Source organism: Watersipora subatra, chromosome 1, assembly GCF_963576615.1.
Source record: "Watersipora subatra chromosome 1, tzWatSuba1.1, whole genome shotgun sequence".
In the NCBI taxonomy this organism is placed as follows: Eukaryota; Metazoa; Bryozoa; class Gymnolaemata; order Cheilostomatida; family Watersiporidae; genus Watersipora; species Watersipora subatra.
In genome coordinates, this window is record NC_088708.1 from 12,627,547 (window position 1) to 12,651,891 (window position 24,345).

General features: G+C 35.8%; 1 protein-coding gene across 1 annotated transcript in view; it reads left to right on the forward strand.

The window, feature by feature from the left end:
- LOC137395761 (short transient receptor potential channel 4-associated protein-like) overlaps positions 1-13,853 on the forward strand; it is a 52,444-nt gene extending 38,591 nt beyond the window's left edge. Inside the window, exons 14-18 of the mRNA XM_068082253.1 lie at positions 2,938-3,075; positions 6,447-6,558; positions 8,989-9,098; positions 11,758-11,909; positions 12,775-13,853. Of these exons, the coding sequence (XP_067938354.1) occupies positions 2,938-3,075; positions 6,447-6,558; positions 8,989-9,098; positions 11,758-11,909; positions 12,775-12,946 (684 nt within the window). The 3' untranslated portion in view covers positions 12,947-13,853. The remainder of the gene's footprint in view (positions 1-2,937; positions 3,076-6,446; positions 6,559-8,988; positions 9,099-11,757; positions 11,910-12,774) is intronic.
- The last annotated feature ends 10,492 nt before the right edge of the window (positions 13,854-24,345 follow it).

The window sequence follows — 24,345 nt, forward strand, 5'->3', positions numbered from 1 at the left end:
GAGTGGTTGGTAAAAGCATAAAATATGAGTTGTGCATACATTGTCTCTATTATAAGGTAGCACAGAAAAACTGCAAATATCGGTTTCTAATTTTAAAACTAATATAAAGATTATAATTATGTGTTTTGCTTGTAAACATCTTAAGTTGCTAGAACAGATTATCATTTCTGTCGAGGTACTTCGTGCTAACCCTCAATTCGTTTTTAATGGATAAGGATAAACAACATATTCAAAAAAAATAAATTATTCTTATTATTTTTATGCCTTAAGTAACGAACTATATCCTTGAATGTTAGTGTCATGAGTCACAATATTTTTATGAGTGCATAAAAGGTATAGCTGCAATTAGTTGGTAACATGTCTGAACTACTCCTATGTAGTGACAGTTGTTGCGAAGTTTCTTACACTACTAGCTTATTTTGTATTATATTCATAGCTGAAGAGGTGTCATGTCTCAATTCTATTCAATGAAGCTAGTTGACATGTAGACGTATCTCGATTACATGCACCGTAAAACCTCTGATTGAACGCCATGGCGCTCTATTTTTCAACTCTTCCTCACTAGTGGCGGTCAATTGGAGGTGGCGTTCAAATAGAGGCTGGCAGTGTATTTTTCAAATGGCTCGTCAGAATTTGGTGAAAATAAATTTAGCCCTTTGTCGAGTGAAACGAGTGTTGCCTATATTTTGCTCTCTTGTTTCGGTGGAGCAATATTAAACCTCTTGGATGCAATAAATCTGCTAACTTACCTCTAGCTTGTCAAAAATCTTTAAATAAAATTTGCATTGGGAAGCAGAGAGATATCTCTACCAGTTGATATCTATTGCTTGCAATTAATCTGTGATGATATTGTAGCCTTATTCTTTCTTTGCAATTTGTTAGAGCTTTTAATTTGTTATTTCATGCTAAACTTGAAGGCATATTTTTATTTTATATCTATATTTAACAATGTCGAATAACCTATCATTGCACTCACTGATATGGTTATTACAGTTTGCAGCCAAAACTAGCTTTTTATGTGCAGTAGAACAGGAGTCAAGACCGTCGATCCATTGTAAGCTGTGTTAAGATAATCGCAAAGATGCTATTAAATAATATGCTATAAATCTGCAAATTTTCAAGTCTTATAATGAAAATCTACCAAATTCTACAAATATATTTTCATGGACAAGTGACATAAACGAATCATACTGATATTACACGCAGAAAAAAAATTAAATTTTTAAAACAAGAATATTTTCATCATTTGCTCAGATAGGCGCGTTCTGATTGTTGCTTTCGATGGAACGAACATTTTGTGGTTGTCCATCACCTTCCACAATGTCTTCTGACCTCGAATCTTCTTCTGCACTGCTGAACTAGTCGATATTAGCGTCCAAACAATTTTTTGGCAGAGCAAAGCTTTTACGCGCTGCATTTAGCACCAATACCATGCATAAAAGTTTTGCTCGCTAAATGTAACCTTTGTACCATCGTAAATGTAAACCGTTTTTATATACAGGTACTTCGAATTATCACGACAGCGTTAAACAAGGAACTACTAATAGAATGAGGCAGTTATTAATTATTTCTATGGTGTTACTTTCATAGTTTTAACGAAAATAAAAGGAAAATATTTAGAATAGGACACCGAGAGAATTTATTGTTATTGATGTAAACGATTCATTATAAATACTATTTTGCGGACAATTTTTTATTGATAAATTGATATTATGGGCTCGCGGAGATAAAATAATGTCAAAGTGACGGTCAAATAGAGGTGGCATTCAATTAGAGAGTGGCGCTTTATTTTTCAATCCTTCTCTCACTGTGGCAGTTAATTGGAGATGGCCATCAAATAGAGGTGACGTTCAATTAGAGGTTTTACGGTACAAACACCTTGTCAACAATACTATAATAACAAAATCAACAAACGGGTCATCTCTATGCGTTAGTCACATTAATGCTGCTACTCTTACCAGGATTACTACTCCCTACTGCCACATCAATACCCTTTTTACTACCACCACTGCTAGCAATACAACCACTGCTAGCAATACCATCACTGTTACCACCACCATCACTGCTCCACCACTGCTACCAATACCACCACCACTGCTACCAAAACTGCCACCATCGTCTCCTCTATAATCACCTCTACCATCGCTATGGCAAGCAAAAACATTGTTGCTATTCTTGTCTGACTGACACCATTCCTGACATCCATTATTAAAAGATTTGTTATCCAAGAGAGCGGCGCATTAACCTGGTTCTCTTACAGCTGAAGTTATAACTTTCCAATGTTGATGACGACTGTTTAGTTATTTGTTATTGTGTTATCTTTACAAATCATTTAGGCTATTTTTATCAATAGAAGTGAGGACAATAATTAATCATTCGTGTCCTTTTATATTTGTATCATGTATTTGTATCATGTTTGACACACAAACCTGAATTCAGCCTCTTTTGTACTTTTGAATTCATATTTTGTATCCATGGATCCACTGGTTTTTCTCATTGAAGTTTTTTTCCAATTTTTTCGCATACATGACTTCACCAGCTTTCACCATTAGCTCAGTTTCAATTCACCCAGAACATCTTTCTATATAGCCTTGGAAATTGTTTTACACACAGGAAGAATCAACATGTAGAGCTAACCCGATATACTATAGCGAGTTCTTTGTGGATGCAGTTAGCATCAATGCAAAACTGTAACATTTATGAAGCATGATTCTGCTTTCCTCCAAGAAGTTTGTAGCATTCATGACTTCCATTTAAGGTCTCCACATGTTGTATTTTTGCACAAAATGTACAGCCTACTGTTACTGTATCTCATACGCTAGGTAAACCCTATTCGTCGTCATATACAAAGTTTTTAGGCTTGGCAGAGCAGTTTATGGCAGAGCAGTTTTAATTCATGGTTACACTCCATTTCAAACATGCATATCTTTCTTTCAGCACCTCATCAATAACCTTTTAGAGGAGTCCTCTCGCAAGGAGATTCTACAGAGTGGCCTTGACCTGCTTGGCGAGTTGACCAAGTTTAATATAGAAGCATTCAAAATTGTTGAGGATATCCTTAGGACTCCTGAAGCGGTAAGACACTTTCTTTGATTTACTTCAATTCGTAGTTGCAATGACCATAATTTTATTACATTTGCTTTGTTTCAGGCAATCAAAGGGGAAGACAACTTCTAAACAAGTTGAAATTTTCTTCCGCTCACAATAAATGTACAGAAAAGCTATTTTGCGAAAGCTTTCACGATATATTCAGTTGAAATTTTTATAAAAAAATAACAGTTTAGTACATCATTGTGAATACAAGATCTTTCGTATTTACCACAGTTTAAAAAAACTTGTTATCGCCAGATTCCGAATGCAACTATTTACTGCTGTTTGTTGTACTTTTCCTCTGGCTGGTAACTTTTAAACTTCTTAAAAGGCTATAGTTAACGATTGGAAGATGAGTGTCAGGCCATAAAAACGTGTCTCTAGATTATTTTTCTCTAGACACCAAAATTCATGCTATGAATCATTGTATGAAGAATTTTGGCTTGCGAACTGAGATGTACACATCTCAGTAAGTAAATTATATAAAATTACTAAGTACAATAACGATGAGTTTGAAGCTAGTCCATAAATGACCTATGGTGCACATAATTAAATTCTTATCAAACAATATACAATGCGTTCATTAAGTTATGCAAATCTCAATTATTTAATGTTTTTAATTAAATGGTACGTTCGAAAAAACTGCAAACTTAAATTGAAAATGGATAGTCAGGGACAACTCCAAAACTAAATTATTAAAAGCAATCAATGCGATGAAGCCTTCTTGCGTTGTGGTTCAAGTACTGAGGGTTTACGTCATCATGGATTAATTCTTCAATCGTGTGGTTTAAATAGCTCTGATTTACTGTTTCTGGATTTTTTTAATGCAGTAAAAAGAGCCATCCGCACTATTACTGAGCCATCCGTTCTATTACAGAGTGTTCTCTGTTATTACACACTATGCCTTTGATATTCGTATTGCGAGAATTTTCTTTGATACAGCGTGCACCCTTGGATTGTTAACTCTCAGTACATTTTAATTAATTTTTTGCATTTTCACACGAATAAGATTTTACTAGTTGTTTGGCAAAATTTTTGTGGTTATCTAAAGGAAAGTTTTCACCTTATACATGTAATTATTTTATTATTCCCCAAAAAAGTAGTGCTATTTATGTACCCTGTCATACCTCATTAGCCTTATAGTTTCATCTATCAGTGATGTATGTTTGTGTGATGAATTCTCGCTTTTAAAGAATGCAAAACATGACATTTTACAACATCGTGCGCTAACGGTAACGATTGTGTCATATATTGGTCAATGTTAAAACCGATTTTATATTTGTCTCACTCTCTCCTTTACGGAGTGATACATTCAAGTGATGTGACTACACATGTTTACTCTTTCATGTGCAGTACTTTACATGAGTATACATAGCGAAGAATTAAGACATTTGTACGTTTTAATATTTATAGTGTTGCTAAAAATACGTCATTGAGTTTTTATGACATTTAAACGTTTAAAAAAGACTGAAAATCAAAAAGTAAAAATCGGTTCTCAAACTAGAAGAATAGCAAATATAATATTGCTTATCGTGTTGAATGGGCTTCATGCGAGACTTAAATTCGTTAACAATGAAAACCTAGAAAATTCAATAGTCATGCACCATAATTAAATCTGTAGTAGGATTTTTATCAACCTTAATCAAGGTGCTACTAAAGCCTTGAACAGAAGAGAATGACACAGTAGTAATGTGTTATAGGAGCATGGTTTTTTTGTTTGCCGAGTGGCTAGTCGGCAACATAGCTTGGACAATGATACTTACTTGTCTTTGATCTATGCTACCGCTTTTACGCATACATGTTAAACTACTGTAAGTAACTACTCCATCTATGTCATGAGGAAGTTATTATGTATTATAATTACGTTGCTTCTCTCGTATCCATTTTAGCAAAAGCTGTAAACTTTATTACTTCCTTTCACGCTTGATATGCAGATTTAACTTCTATGTACCTATTGACGAAACACAATCTAGTTAAGACCATACATAGTTATCATGTTTTCATAAGCCTGTTATAATTGAACAAAAACCGATTAAATTTATTTCGCAACAATTTTAAGCACTGTAAGGAAAAGTAAACAAAGATCTACATCCATTTTGAATAACCAGATTGTGAAACCTCTCACCATTAATTTCAAAATTTCTTTTGAATACGCAGACTTGTTAAAGTAAGTTTCTAATATAACCATTTTTTTTTATTTTGCATTTTTTTAAATTCATCTTTGAGTTTCAATAGGCTCTTGATAAGCCTGTGCAAAATAGTAAAAACTGGTAACTTCTAATGGGCGCTTGAGAGTTTTCATATTATATGTAGTTGCCATTAGCTAAGTTTCTTTACCCAATGAATTTGAGTAACATAGGCTAGTAACTTGAGCTAGTACTTTAATCTTTACTATAATAAGAGTTGTGTCTGTCCGAGACCAGCTAGGAATGTTATAGAAAGAGAAAGAAGAAAAAGCTTTCTAGTTTTGTCTATGTTATATTCATTCATTACTAAGAATTTCAATCAGTACATCATTAGCAATTATGTTTTGTCGACGTCCATTTTTCATTTCTTGGTCAGTTAGAAGTGCCCTCAGTGTTTAGGGAAATATCTTAACAACTACCAGTTCAATCGACTTGAAACTGAAATTATATTGAAAACATATATACATATATACATATATATATAATCATATAGACTACCGCACAAAGCGACCAAAATTTCATAATCCTGTGTGAATCGAAAGTATGAGAAAACAAAGTGAAATCACGAATCCGAGTTTACTCAGGCATACGATCAGGTGGAAAAGCATTTTCCCCGAATTATCTCAGCCCAGATTTAAAAGCGCGAATAGATTACTGTACATGTATTAGCCAACTCCACATTTCAAACAGATCGCTAGTGCACTATTTGTTTTCAATGAAGCTAAATTACGGTGGACCCTCGCTATACGATTTTAATTGGCATCGAATTGTAGACAAATATGCTACAGTATGGGTTCTGGTCTTTTACGACCTCTAACATATATTGTGGAATAAAACGAGGCAATGCCGATTCTTGAACATTTTGGCACAAATTTCTCACTTGTACACCACCACATGGTCAATGCAGACAATATGTTATCACTTATACATCACCACATGGTCAATGCAGACAATTTGTTATCACTTGTACATCACCACATGGTCAATGCAGACAATTTGTTATCACTTATGCATCACCACATGGTCAATGCAGACAATATGTCAAAAACCTTGCCCTCCAGTTGTAATGTTTTCCAAGTGGTGGCTGGGAGGAACTTGCTGCAAGTCTTATTTACGCTGAAAGCTCTCATCATTCCTATCAAAAGTTGTTTCTCCTTTCTTTCTTCATAGAGAAAGAAGTTCATAGATCTGATCAATGAAAATCTTGTCGACTCAAACATGTTCATCAGAAGTGCTATATTGTCATTTGGATTCTTCTGCAATGAGCAAACGGAGCACGCGGGTGAGTTTCTCTTCTTACATGAGAAATAGGCCATTTTCGTCGCCTATTTCTCGCTCTGTCCCCTATATTGTTATATCTTTGTTCTATCTTCTCATCCTGCGCCCTTTCCATTCCTGTTCCCTTGGGCTTAAGGTTCTACCCCTTCCTCATTTGTCTTTTCTCAACTTCTTTCTCTCTACTTTCTTGTCCCTACACCTTTTCCTCTCTTCTTTTTTCCCGTCTCTCTTTACTAACTCTTCTCCTTTTCCTTTACTTGTTCTTACTTTTAACTGGATTGGGGCGAACAGAACATTTCCTATTCAACCTATTGAGGAAAGGCATTTGCGAGACGAGTAATAGACCAGCAACAAGTACACACGTATATCGGTGTTTTGAACAATGTGTTATTGACTAACAAGTAACTGTAGTTATGCATGAAAGTTGTTCATATTGTGAGAATCATACATGCAAATGCACTTTCACAAGACATTTTATTTAGTCAAGGCGTACTTTTGATATTGACTACTTGTTTAAAAGGTTTGAGCGTTAGCATCTATGAATGATATCATCGGAGCCTGGTTACTCTAGTAGCCCGGGATAAAGGGAGGGTTAAAGTAGCCTCAATAAAAAGTTGGGTGAGCTCAACTAATTGTAATTTAGTTGGATTTGACAAAGGATGTGCTTGAAACCCCAATTTTTTTGTTTGCTCATCTAATATGCCATAAATCTTACAAAAATTACTCACCTTCAACTTTTTTGCCCAACAATGGCATAAAAAACTGAGGCATTTGTAAAAAGTAGCAGCACTCATTCATCCAGATTCTCTGTTGTCCATGGCGGCCAAGGTCATGGACAACTGATACAAAGGTGAGCAATACAATTATTCACTTGGATATTCGTGTAAAGCTTGGCCAATTTATAATGCTGATGACTGGTAGTGTATAGAGTTATCATCTCTCTGTGTAATGATAAAGATCTCTATGAACTGCACAGGAATAGTCTTATTTTCAGTTCATAGAAAAGGCTATATGAGTTTATAAGTTAGAGTTTATTGAAATATCAGTATGTAGTCGGAAGTTTTGGTATGGTTGCATTTGCTTTCAGTCAAGTTATTGTAGGTTTTTAATTACGGTGTAGTACCACTACCTTTATGTATACTAATTACTATTATCCAAAATTTTTATTTATAGCTTAACTTTGTAATGTAAACCTTGCGATGTTTTGGTACAATCATAAAGTACACCAAAATCTTACTAAATTTTGCCGTAAAACAACATTTTCACAGTTGTTTGTAAATGGACTCGATAAATTTTCATCTTTTAAAAATCATGTTTTGCCTATATATGGTAACAGCAGAGGCAGTGGTCAATGTACACTTACGCATAGCACAACTACCAAGTTTGCATGCAGTGATGGTGGAGGGGCACCTGCGTAGGTGTGCCAGTACCGACACGCTACGGTGAGCCGACATGCAGATCATGTTTCTATAAGGTGCTATAGTAGACAGCCATGGTTGTGCGAGGCCTTGTGTCTAGGTTGTATCATTAAGATGTCAAGGACATATAAAGCATATTAAGCAACAGAAAAGCAAGACCTATGCGCACGCACTAGTGCGACTCCGTTGGTCACAACAGCTGTTTCTATGGCGCAAAGACGGCGCATCACACGGGTGTTTCGCTTGCAAACAGCGACACTGAATCACGACAGAATGAGAGCGACACAGCTGTTTCCATGTTGGCATGGCAGTGCCGCACGGAGGTGTGTCGCTATGGTATCACTCTGTGGAAATTTAGTAGTTGTGTAAATGGTTACTCTATTAACTATTAACTGAAAGCCAATCACTGATTGTTAGCTATTTGTGATCTTATTTTGATAGCGTTATGGTTAGTCTAACCTAGGGCTGCCAGGAAAATAAATACTGGAAGCAAGTTTGATTTCAAAATGGCTTCTTCATTTATTCATTGCCATTGTGAATATGTCATTAATAAAAAAGACCTGGACGGATAAAACTATCATTTATTGTTTTGATAAATCATGGAAAGTATTAGCCTTCATTCTCACTGACGCATTCTGATTGTCTGATATATACATGTAGCTGTTGGGAGATTCGCTTTTCAAACTAAAATGTTTGTTTTATTTTTGTTCATAGTTTTTTAGGCATATTTGGTATTTTTATTATTCTGCCGTTAGCACCAATAATAAAATAATAAAATAACACAAAGATTATCGTACTTATAACTTGTGTTTGCTATCAATGGTAAAATGGAATGTGTTAGATATTCTATTTATATTTGTAGTGTCCTAAGTACTCATTTCTAAAGGGAATCCAATTTCATCAGCTAAAAGTACAAGTTTTTAATATAAACTGTACAACATTCACTGCAGCGCTGTTTGTTCTTGGGTATACAGCTTTTTATGTCTCCGTTGAGTAACTGACAGATGTTGATGTAGATTATGCGAGAGAGGGGAACTACTTGCTGAGTTACATGGGAGAATTCCAACACCGTGTCAATTACTTACACCAGCTGATAAATCTTACCTTGGTGCACAGCGTATCCCAAGTAAGTGCCTGGAGGAAGGAGGCAACAGCTGGCTGACACTGCAAGCTAGTCTCTGGCATGATCATTCTCACTAATAGTGACATATTGCTTCCTTGTTTATTCACAGCTGTATCATTACCTGCTCTTGCATCTTGTCAGATTAAGGGATATACTTTAAGCAGGAATTTCATGCGCCTTCATTGAATATTCAAAAGTATTTCCTTTGGATCTGACATTGCCGGTATGAGGAGTGTGAGCGTGTGTGGACAACTCCTGCTCTAGTCATATGTTAGGCCTAAGAGAAGACAACACCAATTGAGAGCAGCTGAAGCTTTTCCATAACCACATTTATATTAGGTCTGCATGACAATGAGTACCAATAAAAATTTCTCCAATAAAAATGTTGGAGAAATTTGAGAGATTACTGGCAGAAATATGCTAAAAGGAAAATATTTTTGTAAAATGCTATGACAAACATTGGGAGTGAAGCGTTTCAAGAAAACCTAGATTGGTTGAGCTGATTAATAAATCCATAGATGGGTGTGCTATAGCATGTTCCTATCAAAACAGTATCAACTCATTTCGAAGGCGCGTACTATAGCATGCTCCTATCAAAACGGTATCAACTCATTTCGAAGGCACGTGCTATAGCATGTTCCTATCAAAACAGTATCAACTCATTTCGAAGGCACGTGCTATAGCATGTTCCTATCAAAACAGTATCAACACATTTCGAAGGCACGTGCTATAGCATGCTCCTATCAAAACAGTATCAACACATTTCGACGGCGTGTGCTATAGCATGTTCCTATCAAAACAGTATCAACTCATTTCGAAGGCACGTGCTATAGCATGCTCCTATCAAAACAGTATCAACACATTTCGACGGCGTGTGCTATAGCATGTTCCTATCAAAACAGTATCAACTCATTTCGAAGGCACGTGCTATAGCATGTTCCTATCAAAACAGTATCAACTCATTTCGAAGGCGCGTGCTATGTGATTGCAAAATTGGTGGTACCTTATGTTTTGCTTATGACGATCGTGAAAGATGCTGTTGTTCTTTCATGGTGATTTTTCAATACGATTGCCTATAGAGTAAAAATTGTATTGTTAAAGACATTTACAGTAGACCCGAATATTGTTAAATTTTAATTCTAAAAATTAGACATTACAGTCCATAAAACTTTGTTGTTTTTGTGACTGATACTTATATTGCAAATATGAGTTTGTTGGGAGGCCAGTTTAATTCAATACTTTGGTATCACATAGAGTCACATGCAAACAGAGACAACGTCTATCCCTACAAGCCCTATACAGGGTAACAAAATTTGCAGTAAGAATGGCTTACATATCAAACCTGCACGAGCCAAGAACAATACTTGATATCAGCCTATATAAAGACATCTTGTACAACATTGAATATGATCAATTGAAATAATGGCATGAGAATTACTCCCAGAATGCCATGAGAAAACAACTTCTTGTCATTAACAAGTCTGCTGTTACTCAGGAAACTATACATTGTACATATCTTTTCCAATTTTTACTCTTGCAAAACAATGCATAAGACAATCCTCAGAATTTATTTTTGTATCCAAGATATCGCTTTGGTCGGTTTGTCCTTCAAACTCTGTTAGATATTGTGTATTGGAATGGAGGGCCAACCTCAGATTGCCTGTGCACTGGTGCTGGGCATGAGTACTTCTTGGCTAACGAGTTTTGACTCGTTCCTTTCCTTTCAAGTTCTTTTGAGTATTGGGTAGCTGGTAGTGCTGGGCACAAGTACTTCTTGGCCAATGGATTTTTCGGGTATCAGATTTGTTGATATGGGTTTTATGTCTAAAATTTCCAAACATAGGACATAATATTATCTTAAAATTTAAAATGCGATTATAATTCTAATCAATTTATTTATTATTTTTTACTATTTTCTATTGAATGATATTCATGCTCGCATTGTTAACAGGCGGGTGGGTTATTAAACAGTGCTCATTGCGCAGGGCGAAATAGACCGAGGTTTTTTGTCCATTTCACTTGACGGTTTCATTTACCAAAACTCGCACTCGCAAGTCAAAACCCGAACCCACAAGATCGAAATACTCAAAATTTATATTATCCGAGACACGAGAGAAGATAAACCCACGAGTTCAACAAGTTTTATTACCCATGCCCAGCACTACTGTGCACTATCTTCGCCTAAGCATTGTTTATGACCTTCAAGATAGGGGTGAATTGTAATCTTCACTTGTTTATGACTAGGTTAACTTATTATCCAATCAAAATCCAGATGGATGTGTTTGCATGGTACTGCACGGCACCCGGCACCCACACGTCACTGCAGGACATAAATTGAAAATTTAAGAAACCAGACACTTCTGTTTCCTTCTGTAAAATTATTCAAAATACATCTAAGGAGAATTCCTCCTGGTTGAGAACCCCTGCTATAGACTGAATGCTTGATGATTGACAACTATTTTTGTTATATTTATGTTCACATACGAAGATCTACAAATTCGCATAACAGCAGGTCATCAGAAAACTCCATTTGTTTCGCGAATGCGAGGCAGCTGTAGGAGTGTACTCAATGAGATGCAAAACCGATTGTAAAGATTTGCGTAGACTACATCTACATCGGCTGTTTCCCTTAGAAACGTGACTCATCTACAATTTTCTGCAGGGTACCGTCAGCTCACTGAATACAGCTCTGGTGCTCATCATGTCAACTTGCAAGGCTGGTGATGCCAGACAGTACCTACAAGCTCTGAAGGAAGAGAGTGTCACTTATACAGAGGAGAGAAGGGGAGGTTCAATGGTGCTAAGCAACTTCAGGTAGAATGGAATGCTTATGAAATACTCGCAACACTCTTGCCGTTGGATGTGCTGTTTGGCATTCACTTTTTTTTGCTGTCTCTCGACTAGTTGAAAGTCAATTCTGGTAGAAACTGATGAACTGTGAACTTTCTGTAATATTTTGCCTAAAACTTGTCATGATCTCATAACAGCATTTAACAAATAAATTCTAGAGAAGCTTTAGGCAATTAATGTACTATTGCTTTTAGTATTTGTTACAGAGCAGTCTTTGGTAGTTAGTTGAAGTACTATTCTATCAGTAATTGTCATTACATTTGTTTTGGACAGCAGTAAACTTAGTGGTTAAGCACTGAATGCGTTAGCCGTATTGTACTGTAGATAAGAACTTTAGCTAGAGGCTTTGTAACAGTTGTTTTACTCCAAGTTCAAAGATGTTTTCCAATCAATCAAACTTTTCTTTATCAATAGAGGTTACCAGCCTTGTGGCGAGAAGTTGAAATGAGGCATCATTGGTTTTCGTTTATGTCTAACATTTCAGCATTCAGTTCCAAAAGTTAAAGGGCTGCCAGTCACAAATTCAAGCATCATAATTTTTTTAATTATATCGGACATGTTTAGATGGCAATGCAGTTTTTTCAACTAAACGAGTTTAGAATTGTTTTAGAAAAGTCATGTACTTAGCTTAGGTATATGCCTGTCAATTTTATGCGTTTGTTTTAAAGTTTTCTGTAGTGATCAAAATGTGATGATGTGATATTTCTATAAAGTTGGTTGAGTGCGTATAAGTCTATTCAAAGATGATTGGGTCACATCATCATGCTAATTGCCTGCCCATGCGCATGACTTGAAAATATTAAAAACTGTTATTTTCCTGACTTAATAGAGAGCTGCTGATTTTCTGGAAGGACTATTTCCTCTCAAAAGAGAGAGACAGTTCAGTTCTTGAGAAGAGTTCCCGAATCCAGTTCTCTGAATGGAAGGTGACTGTTGAGACCCTGCTCAACCCTGACCGTAGCCTTGAGACCTCTCTTTTACATTATATTGATGACTCGTAGCAATACTATTGGCTGTATTTTGTACATTTTGCTCCCACATCGTGATAATCAGTTTGTGCAGTATTTGGAAGAGCATTCATTGATAGATTCAAGGTAAATACACCGCCTCTGACATTATTTATCGTATATTATGCTTGTAGCTTTTTATTTCAAAGCCCTATTTGTATTGCTTAAATTTTTACATATTATATTTTTGCAGTATTTTAGTAGCATTTTGTCATATTATTCACCCATTTGTAAATATTTCATTATTTACTGTAAAAGAATGTAATTTTTGTTATGACGAATTTTGGGATCATTCTTCAAGGATCTTGTTACACCTACTTAAATTTACTGAATTCACAGAATGTAAGAATCACAACCCTATAATCCTTTTGCCATATTTATGACCGGGTATAAATTGGTGTCATAAAACTGCAGTATCTAAAAAATAAAGTAGCGTAACAAGGTAGTAGCGTAAAAAGGAAAAGTAATCGGTTTTCTCAAATCTCTGGAGTAACAACTGACACCACTGTAAACGGCCTCATAAATTAGTAGATTCTCAGCCATGCAAAGCTGTTTTACTCCAAGAGATTTTTTGTAATCAAACATTTGCTGAAATGTTTGCATATAACTGCCTAGCTAAACACGCAGGTAACCCCGTTAGCTGTTTTTTCTTGTATTTAGTGAAAAAGGTCTCAAACCAAAATGATGCATCAGAACACTTTTATGAAAATTAAACTGTTCTCTGACTCTCCAACTGTTCGAATAACACATGTACATCGGCAAAAGCAGCTTTAGTTCATTACATTTGCTTTAGTTCGCGCATATGGGGTAGCGAACGTTTTTGGAGTAACACAAATGAACGTTTTCGGGTAACAGTTAGAGTGTTTATAACAAAAAATTTCATTGCGTGGTGTAGATTCATTAGGCAGTTAATTTTAGCCTGTCATCAGATTATAGGCAGCAGAAGAGGTTATATAGGTGGTAGACTATATTCGAGCAGGTCTGAATATATAATAATATATTCTATATATATTATATTACATTTATATAAATATATAAGTCTATTACCCAAAAATCCGATTATTCACCAAGGAGCACTATAAATAATAAACCAGAATATACCAATTTTTACTCAAGTTACACTGAGATTGTTTCATTGAAATGCAAGATCTTGTGAACTGTCTCTTAGTTTGTCAACGTTTCTCGAAGTGCAAACTATTAAGTTGTAAAGGCGTGATATTATGTGCTAACAAATAAGCAGACAGAATATGCTGTCTAATTCACTGAGTATACCTAGAAAGCGTGGCTTCTCATGGTTGTCTGCACTAATCGCTGAACACTCAACATTCTTTCTGTTGCTGCCAAGTATTCAAACTTGCCAGCAATTTTTAATATGAAAGTTCGCAGGAATAACTTGTAAGTTTGCTATGACACAGCTAGAGGCACTTCTAAGTTTACTATGACACAGCTAGAGGCACTTGTAGCAAGAAAAAAGAACAGGTTTTAATTTTATAAGCTCGGTTGGTCATGAAACAAATGAAAAAGAAAACAATTCCTACTGCTCAGATAATAAACAGCTTGATATGCCAATAGGCAGGTACAATATAAGTAAATCAATAACATATTTTACATTAACTATAGTTACGGCTGTTGTTAGAATGCTTTATGCATTGGCCAATCACAGTTCTGTATTGAGCTGTTTCAGGCACTGCTGACCAGAGCTCTTAGCTTGAAACGTTGCACCTCTTGCCGGCTTTGCACCTAGAGCAATACTGACTCATATGCCCTTGTCCGCTTCTCAAGTAGCCATCAGCATCTTGTGGTGGATCCAATTTTTTGGTTTCGTAGGGTGAGACCATGATTTTACAATCTTTACATGCCTGCTGGCTGGATGGCTGCAATACACGTTTTTGAAGTTAAAATACACTACATTCACAACATTTACGTGATGTTGTTATGTTTATATTTACACCTGTATTCTTTTTGCACAGAATGAACATTGATTAATGCTTTTTGTAAATTATCATTTGCAGTTAAGCAGAAAACATCGACTGTTATCCACATAAAGCCGGAGAACACAAGCAGTTGCTGTAGCTTATAGAATATCCAGAGCTGCGCTTGTGGCAGCACTCAGTTTGTTACGTATATATTATATGATGGCACTACGGCGACAATGCTGTCCACTGCCGCATACATTTGAATATAGTAACTTTTAAAAACTGAAAATGTTTTACATTCACCAAAGCCTGGTGAACTTTTGCCACAAACTACGGAAGGCAAAATAACTTCTAGTCTGAGTTCCTTAGGATAGCAACATCGAGGCTGGTCTTTATACATCTTCAAATGGAGAGTGCTTCCGTGTCCAGGCCGGATGCGTATCTGTATAATATGTTCATACCTGAAAGATTTGCGCGCCTGTTAAACTTTGCCCTTTGTAAGTGGTCCATGTTTGACCGCTTGTCCATATTTTGTTACATTTTGTGCAGCGATAAAAGCCAAACCGTCGCACTTCTTTATCAATAGTCAGCACTCTTTGCCGGTTCATCGGTCGTGAGAAAGGCTTTCTGAAGCTGCGTCTGTTAAAATATTTTGTTATGGTCACTAGTAGCTAGCAACTCTGACAGAAATATTCATGCAAATGACTTAGGCAACTTTTGCCGCATATCAAGTGAATTGTCAAAGGGGATTTTGACCTAGGAGGATTTTCCTATCAGGGCAAAATCCCCTGTATAGCGTAATCATTCAATCACAATTAACACGCTGTGTCAATAGGTCGATAATGTGCATTGTTATAACTGACTAGCTGCATACCCGCCTACAGGAAATGATTCAAGTGCAGCATATGGTTTATTGAGAGTTGTCTTTCATACTGTATAACAACTCCAAATATGTAGTCTACTGAAATTGTTGCCCAGATGTACTATTAGTAAATTGTCTACTGAAATTGTTGCCCTGAGTATGCATACACATATACATGTCAATAAAGTTGGGGAGAACAATGGAAATCTGCAATGTGTAAAATCTAGTAAATATTCTAGATTCATGTGTCTAGATTCATGCATCCGTTCATACCAGTCTATATTTGCAGTTGACGATCGCGCACTTCTGTCGCCGAGCTCCCGCCTTGGCTGACCAGTCTTTACCGGTCAAGCAGTTGACAATCGCGCTCTTGCACTCGCCTTGCAATCAATCGCCTCGCAATCAATTGCCTCGCAATTAATCCCCTCGCACTCGCCTTGCAATCACCTCCCACTCGCTTCGCAATCAATCGCCTCGCACTCGCAACCAATTGCCTCTCACTTGCAATAAATCACCTCGCAATCAATCGCTTAGCACTCAATCGCTTTGCAATCAATCGCCTCGCACTCGCCAACTCATTCATCCGGAAAGCCGCGCCTGGATACTCTCGCTGCACTCGGGCCGAAAAAGGTCTCCCGCGTATTTCCAAGTGACGCCACGGCCCCAAACCGTTAGCTGCATTACCCGTCTACGGGAACAGATTCATGTACAGCAAGAGGTTTATTGAGAGTTGTCTTTCATACTGTAAAACAACTTCAAATATTCAGTTTACTAAAAATTTTTGCCCTGATCACACTATGCATACACATATGCAGTCATATATGTCAATAATGTTGGGGAGAACAATGGAATTCTGCAATACGTTTTACAGCTAGTCTAATCTCTAGTCTCGTCTATAGTCTAGTCTCAAACCACTCAAATCGGAGTTGCCCTATTTGTGCCCAGAGAACTGATAATGAAATTGACATTGCTAGGCAAACTGAAGTTCTTCAAACTGGCAGTATTGAAAAATTTTGCATCTTTTAAAAAATTATACAAAATATTTTGGTATCGCCAGCATTTATTGAATGGAGACTTCTACATACTTAAAACACTAATCATGGCTCACCAGTTTTTCATCTATAGCCTGTGTTTTGACATGGTATATACAAACAGTAATGAGGTTGTGTCGATATAATTTATATGTATAACAGCACAGACAGTATGATGTCTAGGCAGATACAGCATTAGCACCTTACAATAATAAAATATAACGCCAACATAATAGCCTTTTTATGAGATACAATAAGGAAAACGAATGCATGAAAATATATGTATACTGAAAAATATGTTAGAAAATGCTGCATGTGGTATAGCAGAACATGAAGAACATAGCATGACATAACAATAACACAATGTTAGTTCAACGCAACACTTGCGAATAGACAACATTTTTTGTTTTTCCGTCAGGTGTATGAACAAACAGTTTTCGGCTTGTGTTTACTTTTGAGCAGGCGACGTACAGCTGGTCATAGCTAAAGCAGGTTGACAGTAAGTCGATACCAGCTGCTCTCTTTCTTTTCACCATCGCCTATCGCAACCCTCAGAGTACTTGTGCAAGTTCTGTAGTAGTAAGTTACAGAAGGCCTACTCGTAGCTGGAAAAAAATTATTAGTAACTCAGCTGCTGAAGGAAATGAACTTGTCCCACTATCACAAACAGTGGCAAATTTAACGTTATTAAGTAGTTGAAGTGTGCCAATTCATAGACAATACACTACAACATGGAATGAGAAGTACTTACCTTTTTGAAGTAAAAATTTAGTAGGTAAAACGCAGTAGCAGTACCTGTGCAAGTTCTGTAGTAGCTGTAGTTCTGTGTACTCTTAGCTGGAAAAAAGTAATGACATCATTGATGACATTATAGCCGATTCAGATTTTTGTGGTTACACAGATAATTAAAATAGCAATAGCAGCACTGACTCTGATGGTGTTGAAAGTTAATGTTTGTTAAGAATAAGGAACATTGTAGAGGATCGTTTTAGCTTTGTAGCTTCACATCGCTTTATGAATGCACAATGTATAGGTACAATGAATTTTTTGCATAGCAGTGTTTGTTAACATGTTGGTAAAATGAAATATATAACCAAAACGAACGTTCTAGATGGAGTTTGAAATTGAAAAAATATTGTATACATATCATGAAGCAATATCGGCAAAATGGCTGGCAGTAGGCCAATAGCTAAATCTGTACATGGATGCAAGTGAAAGGGTTATGCATTGGAAGTGTGGCAATTCATAAACAATACAACATTGAATAAGAAGTACTTACCTTTTTGACGTAAAAATTTAGTAGGTGAGAACTGCGTTTTATCTAGTGGCCGCAAGAAACAAACGTTCACGTAAAATTCTCGGTACATACTGGCAGTAAATATTAATTGCATGCAAATTACTACTCATTAATTTATTTTATTTAATGAGTAGTACATTTGTATAGCTGTACAGTGCACCCTCGAGATACGATTACCCTGATATACGATTTTTTCACCTTACGAGGTCAAATATTGTGATATCTTCACCTCGCTATACGAATTTTATTTCACCATACAAATTTGAAAAAAGTTTCGCCCGAGTTAAAATTTGGCCGTCGGTGTGCTCATAAAACACGTCGAAATAAAAAAGACCGAAATCTAGTTTGCCGAAAACATTCTTAGAACGTTTAGAAGAGACACGATGATCGACTTCTCTCATGTCCGCATGGAAAATTTCGTGTAAAATACACAAACGAGAGCAAATATTCATTTGTAGCGTTATTATAGCTTTTACTATAAACATTCAAGTCAGCATACGTATATAACTACAACTATCTACATTTAATTCATTATCTATGGAATCTGAGACCAATACAAACGTTACAAAACGAAGGAAAAATGATTTCTATGTCAACAAAGTTGGATGTCGTAAATAAGAAGAAGGGACCCGTATTATTAACATTGTCAAGGAATATGGTCGCAACCAATCAGCATTTGCAATTATTATTAAAACAAGAACTCCATTAAAGCAAGCACAAGAAAGAGCTTCCGACTGAAGATTTGAATGAGCTAGGTCATGCACGCAATCAATATTCAAAAGGAGCAACCATTTTGTAAAGGCGAGGATTTAGAAGATACAGAAAATCTCACATTCGCAGAAATGTTTCAAGTGTTTAATTTACTGATGTGGACTGGTACATTAAAACAATGTGTGTATAATATATATTATTTATCTCTTGTGTGGCATGTTTTTCATATTTTATTCATTTTATTTGTTTCCTTTTGATTTTATGTTATATTTTCTTGTTTAACCATGTCTTTGCATATGGGCTTGTTATCTTCTACGTGAATACAATTCATCGTATGTATGTATGTAACTCATATAACTAGCTACTCAAGATAGTTGACGCATCCACATTACTTTCTGAAACTTGCTAAAGCCCTGTCCCCCCATAGGGTATAAATACGTACAAACTTTGTATGTATGGTTACATTGATTCTTGTGCACATTTCATACAAGACAAACTACTGTACCACGTTCTCTGGATTCTTTTACAAGCGCTAGCTAGCAATTTTCTGCATTGCACCATCAATTTTTTCGTAGAAAAATTGGACAGGAATGGACAACTTCTTTTAGTGTGCTAAAAAATTCCAATTCATTACGTTTTAAATTTATTTTCAAGTGTACAGCACCATAATTAACATTGGTACGTTTTTGCCTCCTCTCTGCTTTACCCGCTACATGTACCAGCTACGTTACTCCTAAGGTATGTACGTCCAGTATAGAAAATATAACTTTATTTTTCTTTTCGGTAGCCATTAAATGGTCAAGTGTGCGAGAGGCCGCTTTCTATAACTGCATCGCTCGGCCTTATCGATTTAGGTCGAAAAAGATTTAAACCAGATAGGCTAAAGTTTATAGTGAAAGTGAAGATAGGAACTGCTGAAGGATAAAATTTCGTAATAAAAAGTTGAAATTCAGTAAAATAGTTCAAAATACATACTAAAACTTAGTTTTAAGTGTAGGCTTAGCAAGCTAAACTTACTTGAAGTGAATTCAAAGTTTATGTTATGCGTACCTTTTGAAGGCAAGAACTCCTTACCGTACGTACTACATTTGGTACACACATTATAATTTTGCGTTTTATTGCAGATCATAACCATTAAAATACACTAAATAAAATACAGTTACTGTAGGTAACTATAATTACTAAAGTTAACATACCATTTTGTTGCTTATTGTCAACATGTACACATTTTTATAAACAAAATTGACGATTTTTACCAGGGGGTGTTTGCATTGTATAATTACAATGGTCTTTATACCCCGATATACGATTTTTTCACCATACGATGCCAACTCTGGAACGAATTAACATCGTGTTATATACTCACATGCTAATGCTCATTGGTCCTTGACCTTTTCACGTGCTTCCTGTTTACGGCATTAGGGCCGCTTTTACGTCAGTCGTGTTTATGTAGCCATATGGCCTAATACGTTTAATAAAGAGTCTCACTTAATCCAAGCAATCTGATCCAAGTTATAACACATCGTATGACGAGGGTGCACTGTATAGGCACCTTTGTATAGGCCACAGAACTCAGAACGTGCTTTTTAACACGGCAGCGACTTTGCTGCTTAAAACGGAACAGTGCCGTTGGGCACTGTAAAGAGGCGCACGAACCGGAGATTACGTCATTTTCGTGTAAAACAGAAAATGATGACTTCATCGTTTTTTTTACGTCATCACCCTGTTTGCACATGCGCTCGTCTATAAAAAAAGCTGCCACCTTTGTAGAAAAAAATCGTCATTCTCTTGATTAATAGTATTTTTCGGTGTTGTTTTGATACTAAAATAAAAAATTTGCAAACAAAAGTATTGTTTGCAATAATTAATTGCAGAAGCTTTGTGTTTTTAACGATAAAAGTTGTCCATAAAGATGGCAGACAACGATAGAATGACGTCACACAAAAAACGAAGGATAGGTTACGTATAAAGGCGCATTAACCGGAGATTCCTGTTAATGCGCCCTAGCGGTGAAACAAAAAACAACGGAATAGCCGCATCCTTATATAAGCCGCATGGCTAACAAACCGTCAGAAAAAAGTAGCAGCTAATAGTCCGAAAAGTACGGTACTCTATAAGGCGGACATATACGCACACAAACAACGATTGCCGTTTATACAGTAGATTGAGCGAACTGTAAACTGACGCAGCGTTTCTTCTTTACACTACGTATTGGTTTAAACTGAATGTATTTTCAACATTAACTGGAATTGTTTGAAAAAACTTGAATATACAAGCTAAATTTAGCTCTATTAATATCAGAGGAGAAATTTCAATCTTTGCTATACTGCAATTAATAGTTTCGGTGCTCCTGTCATTTGAACTCCTAAACATTTTGATGCTTTAAAATGTTCAGGGCTAAAGTTGGAGCACGCTAACATATTTACAAAGACCATCATCTTGAAAATCTTTGAAATGCTTAGGGTCACAGCTCTGTGTCCCTAAGGTGATCCCAAAGCCAAGATGGACAAAACAGAACAGATATTACACTTTTGCGCTAACAAGAGTCCAACAGAAAACTAATAAATCTTTCGGAATAATATGTCAGTGAGTTGGCTGCCTAGATCGAGGCAAGCTGATAATATATCAATCTGGAGAAAGTGATATGAGAATAGAAAGACATGACAGACAGTCTAGCAATCCATGTGTATGACCCAACAGTCTGCAATCATTAACACAGGGTAGTGGACTGTATCTCAGGCCAGTTGCACTTGTATTGCCAAGAAACATGCAAAAACTAAACCAACTCTCTCGACTGTGTCGACCCTTTTTATACGTTGTTTTCTTAAGCAAGGTTTAAATGCTTTACGCTGATTGAGTTGTTATTTCATGGCTCTGATTGGCCCATTTTCATAGTCCATCTTCACTGCCCATCTTGCAGTTGTCTTTCATATACATACTGTACAGCAAAGTTTATTTAAAGAAAAACTAACTATTCAAACTTGTCAAATACTTTTATTATTGAAAAATTGTTAATGTTTGTTACTGCTTGTTACTGTTTGTGGCCATATTAAAAAAAAGATAAAAATAAACAATGTTTCTTTTTAAAATCATTGCAGCGGTAATTTCAAAATTTTTGAACATAGTGAAGGTCAAATGGGATATTTTAGGCGCCAGAGGAATTCTAGCAAATGAACGATCTCTCTCAAACTCATTTAAATTTGCATTAAAAAGCATTAAATTTAAATAATGCCCATTATTTTTGGCTTATTTTTCTAGTTTTATGCCAATGTTTTAAAATTGTGGCTTAAGACTAGAGTGCTTTAAAGGCATAAGCTGTTTTACTCTTGAAACATGCGGGTCATAACTTCAATTAAAGCATTAGTGCCAAACAGTTTAATGTACAGTATTCTTTATGAGTCATCTAGTGCTAGGTTAATCATATAAGCATACTACAATGTAATCTGCTAGTAAACAGCAAAGAGGTCTGCCCTGATTCATGCTGTGGTTATATACAGTAATTATTTATTTTTCCATGTTTGCATTTACGCATATGCGTTCTTAATACAAAGCAAGTTTTTTTTTGCAATTTTTGAATCGACAGTATATGGTATATATAGGTAGATGCTGCCAATAGAATTTATTCTCAAAGCATATAGTATCATTAGCTTAGTTCTCAACTGGTCTATCTATTGATTTAAACAAACTAGGTTGATCAGAAATAATTACAAATTTACTAATTATTTGGTGTAAGAAATGACTTTACACTTAGCAAAATCGGAAGATTTTTGGTTAAACCTTTGACTTTGCTAAAGGGGAGTCATTTCTGCAAGAAGAATAAATAAGTTTATAATCATTTATTAAAAGCCCACTTTTTAGGGTATGCTTGATAGACCAATCAAGAATTGGGCCAGTGATTGCTGAATAGAATCATTGTCTTTTTACTTCTAGTTTTTTGGTTAGCTTATTTGTAGATTATGTTTGTAAGCCAGCTATAAATCTTGCTGGCTTTGGGTATAGTTACAATACTCATAACAACACTATATTGTTAGAATTAGGCAAAAGTACAAAATCTGAAACACACAGAAGATGCCAAAATTTTTGTAATAAGTGAAACAAAGCACTAAACTTGAAATTATATGAACAGTTGGTTAGTTCTTAGGGATGATTTCCTTCAACCTGGTTGATACATGCTGTTTATCTTTATCTGGGTCAATAATAGTCGACAAAATATGTATTTGTGTGAACCTGGGAGTGGATTGTGTGAGTAGGTCGTAAGGTAAATTGAAGCATAGCTTTCCTAAACCAAAGCCTTATTACAAGCAAAGATGTCTACTCTCAGTTCAGGCCAATAACTATTTCAAAGATTGTCATCTTTGATTGTGATCCAGTCAATTGAACTTTTCTTAATCAATAGAGGTTACCATCCTTGTGGCGAGAAGTTGAAATAAGGCATCATTGGTTTTCGTTTATGTCTGACATTTCAGCATTCAGTTCCAAAAGTTAGAAGGCTGCCAGTCACAAATTCAAGCATCATATTTTCTTTAAATTATATCGGACATATTTTTGATGGCAATGTAGTTTTTTCAACTAAACAAGTTTAGAATTGTTTTAGAAAACTCATGTTTTACTTAGCTTAGATATATGCCTTTCACTTTCAAGTGTTTGTTTTAAAGTTTTCTATAGTGAGCACAATGTAATGATGTGATATTTTTATAAAGTTGGTTAGTTGCATATAAATCTATTCAAAGATGATTGGGTCACATCATCATGCTAATTGCCTGCCCATGCGCATGACTTGAAAATATTAAAAACTGTTATTTTCCTGACTTAATAGAGAGCTGCTGATTTTCTGGAAGGACTATTTTCTCTCAAAAGAGAGAGACAGTTCAGTTCTTGAGAAGAGTTTCCGAATCCAGTTCTCTGAATGGAAGGTGACTGTTGAGACCCTGCTCAACCCTGACCGTAGCCTTGAGACCTCTCTTTTACATTATATTGATGACTCGTAGCAATACTATTGGCTGTATTTTGTACATTTTGCTCCCACATCGTGATAATCAGTTTGTGCAGTATTAGGAAGGGCATTCACTGATAGATTCAAGGTAAATACACCGCCTCTGACATTATTTATCGTATATTATGCTTGTAGCTTTTTATTTCAAAGCCCTATTTGTATTGCTTAAATTTTTATATATTATATTTTTGCAGTATTTTAGTAGCATTTTGTCATATTATTAACCCATTTGTAAATATTTCATTATTTACTGTAAAAGAATGTAATTTTTGTTATGGCGAATTTTGGGATCATTCTTCAAGGATCTTGTTACACCTACTTAAATTTACTGAATTCACAGAATGTAAGAATCACAACCCTATAATCCTTTTGCCATATTTATGACCGGGTATAAATTGGTGTCATAAAACTGCAGTATCTAAAAAATAAAGTAGCGTAACAAGGTAGTAGCGTCAAAAGGAAATGTAATCGGTTTTCTCAAATCTCTGGAGTAACAACTGACACCACTGTAAACAGCCTCATAAATTAGTAGATTCTCAGCCATGCAAAGCTGTTTTGCTCCAAGAGATTTTTTGTAATCAAA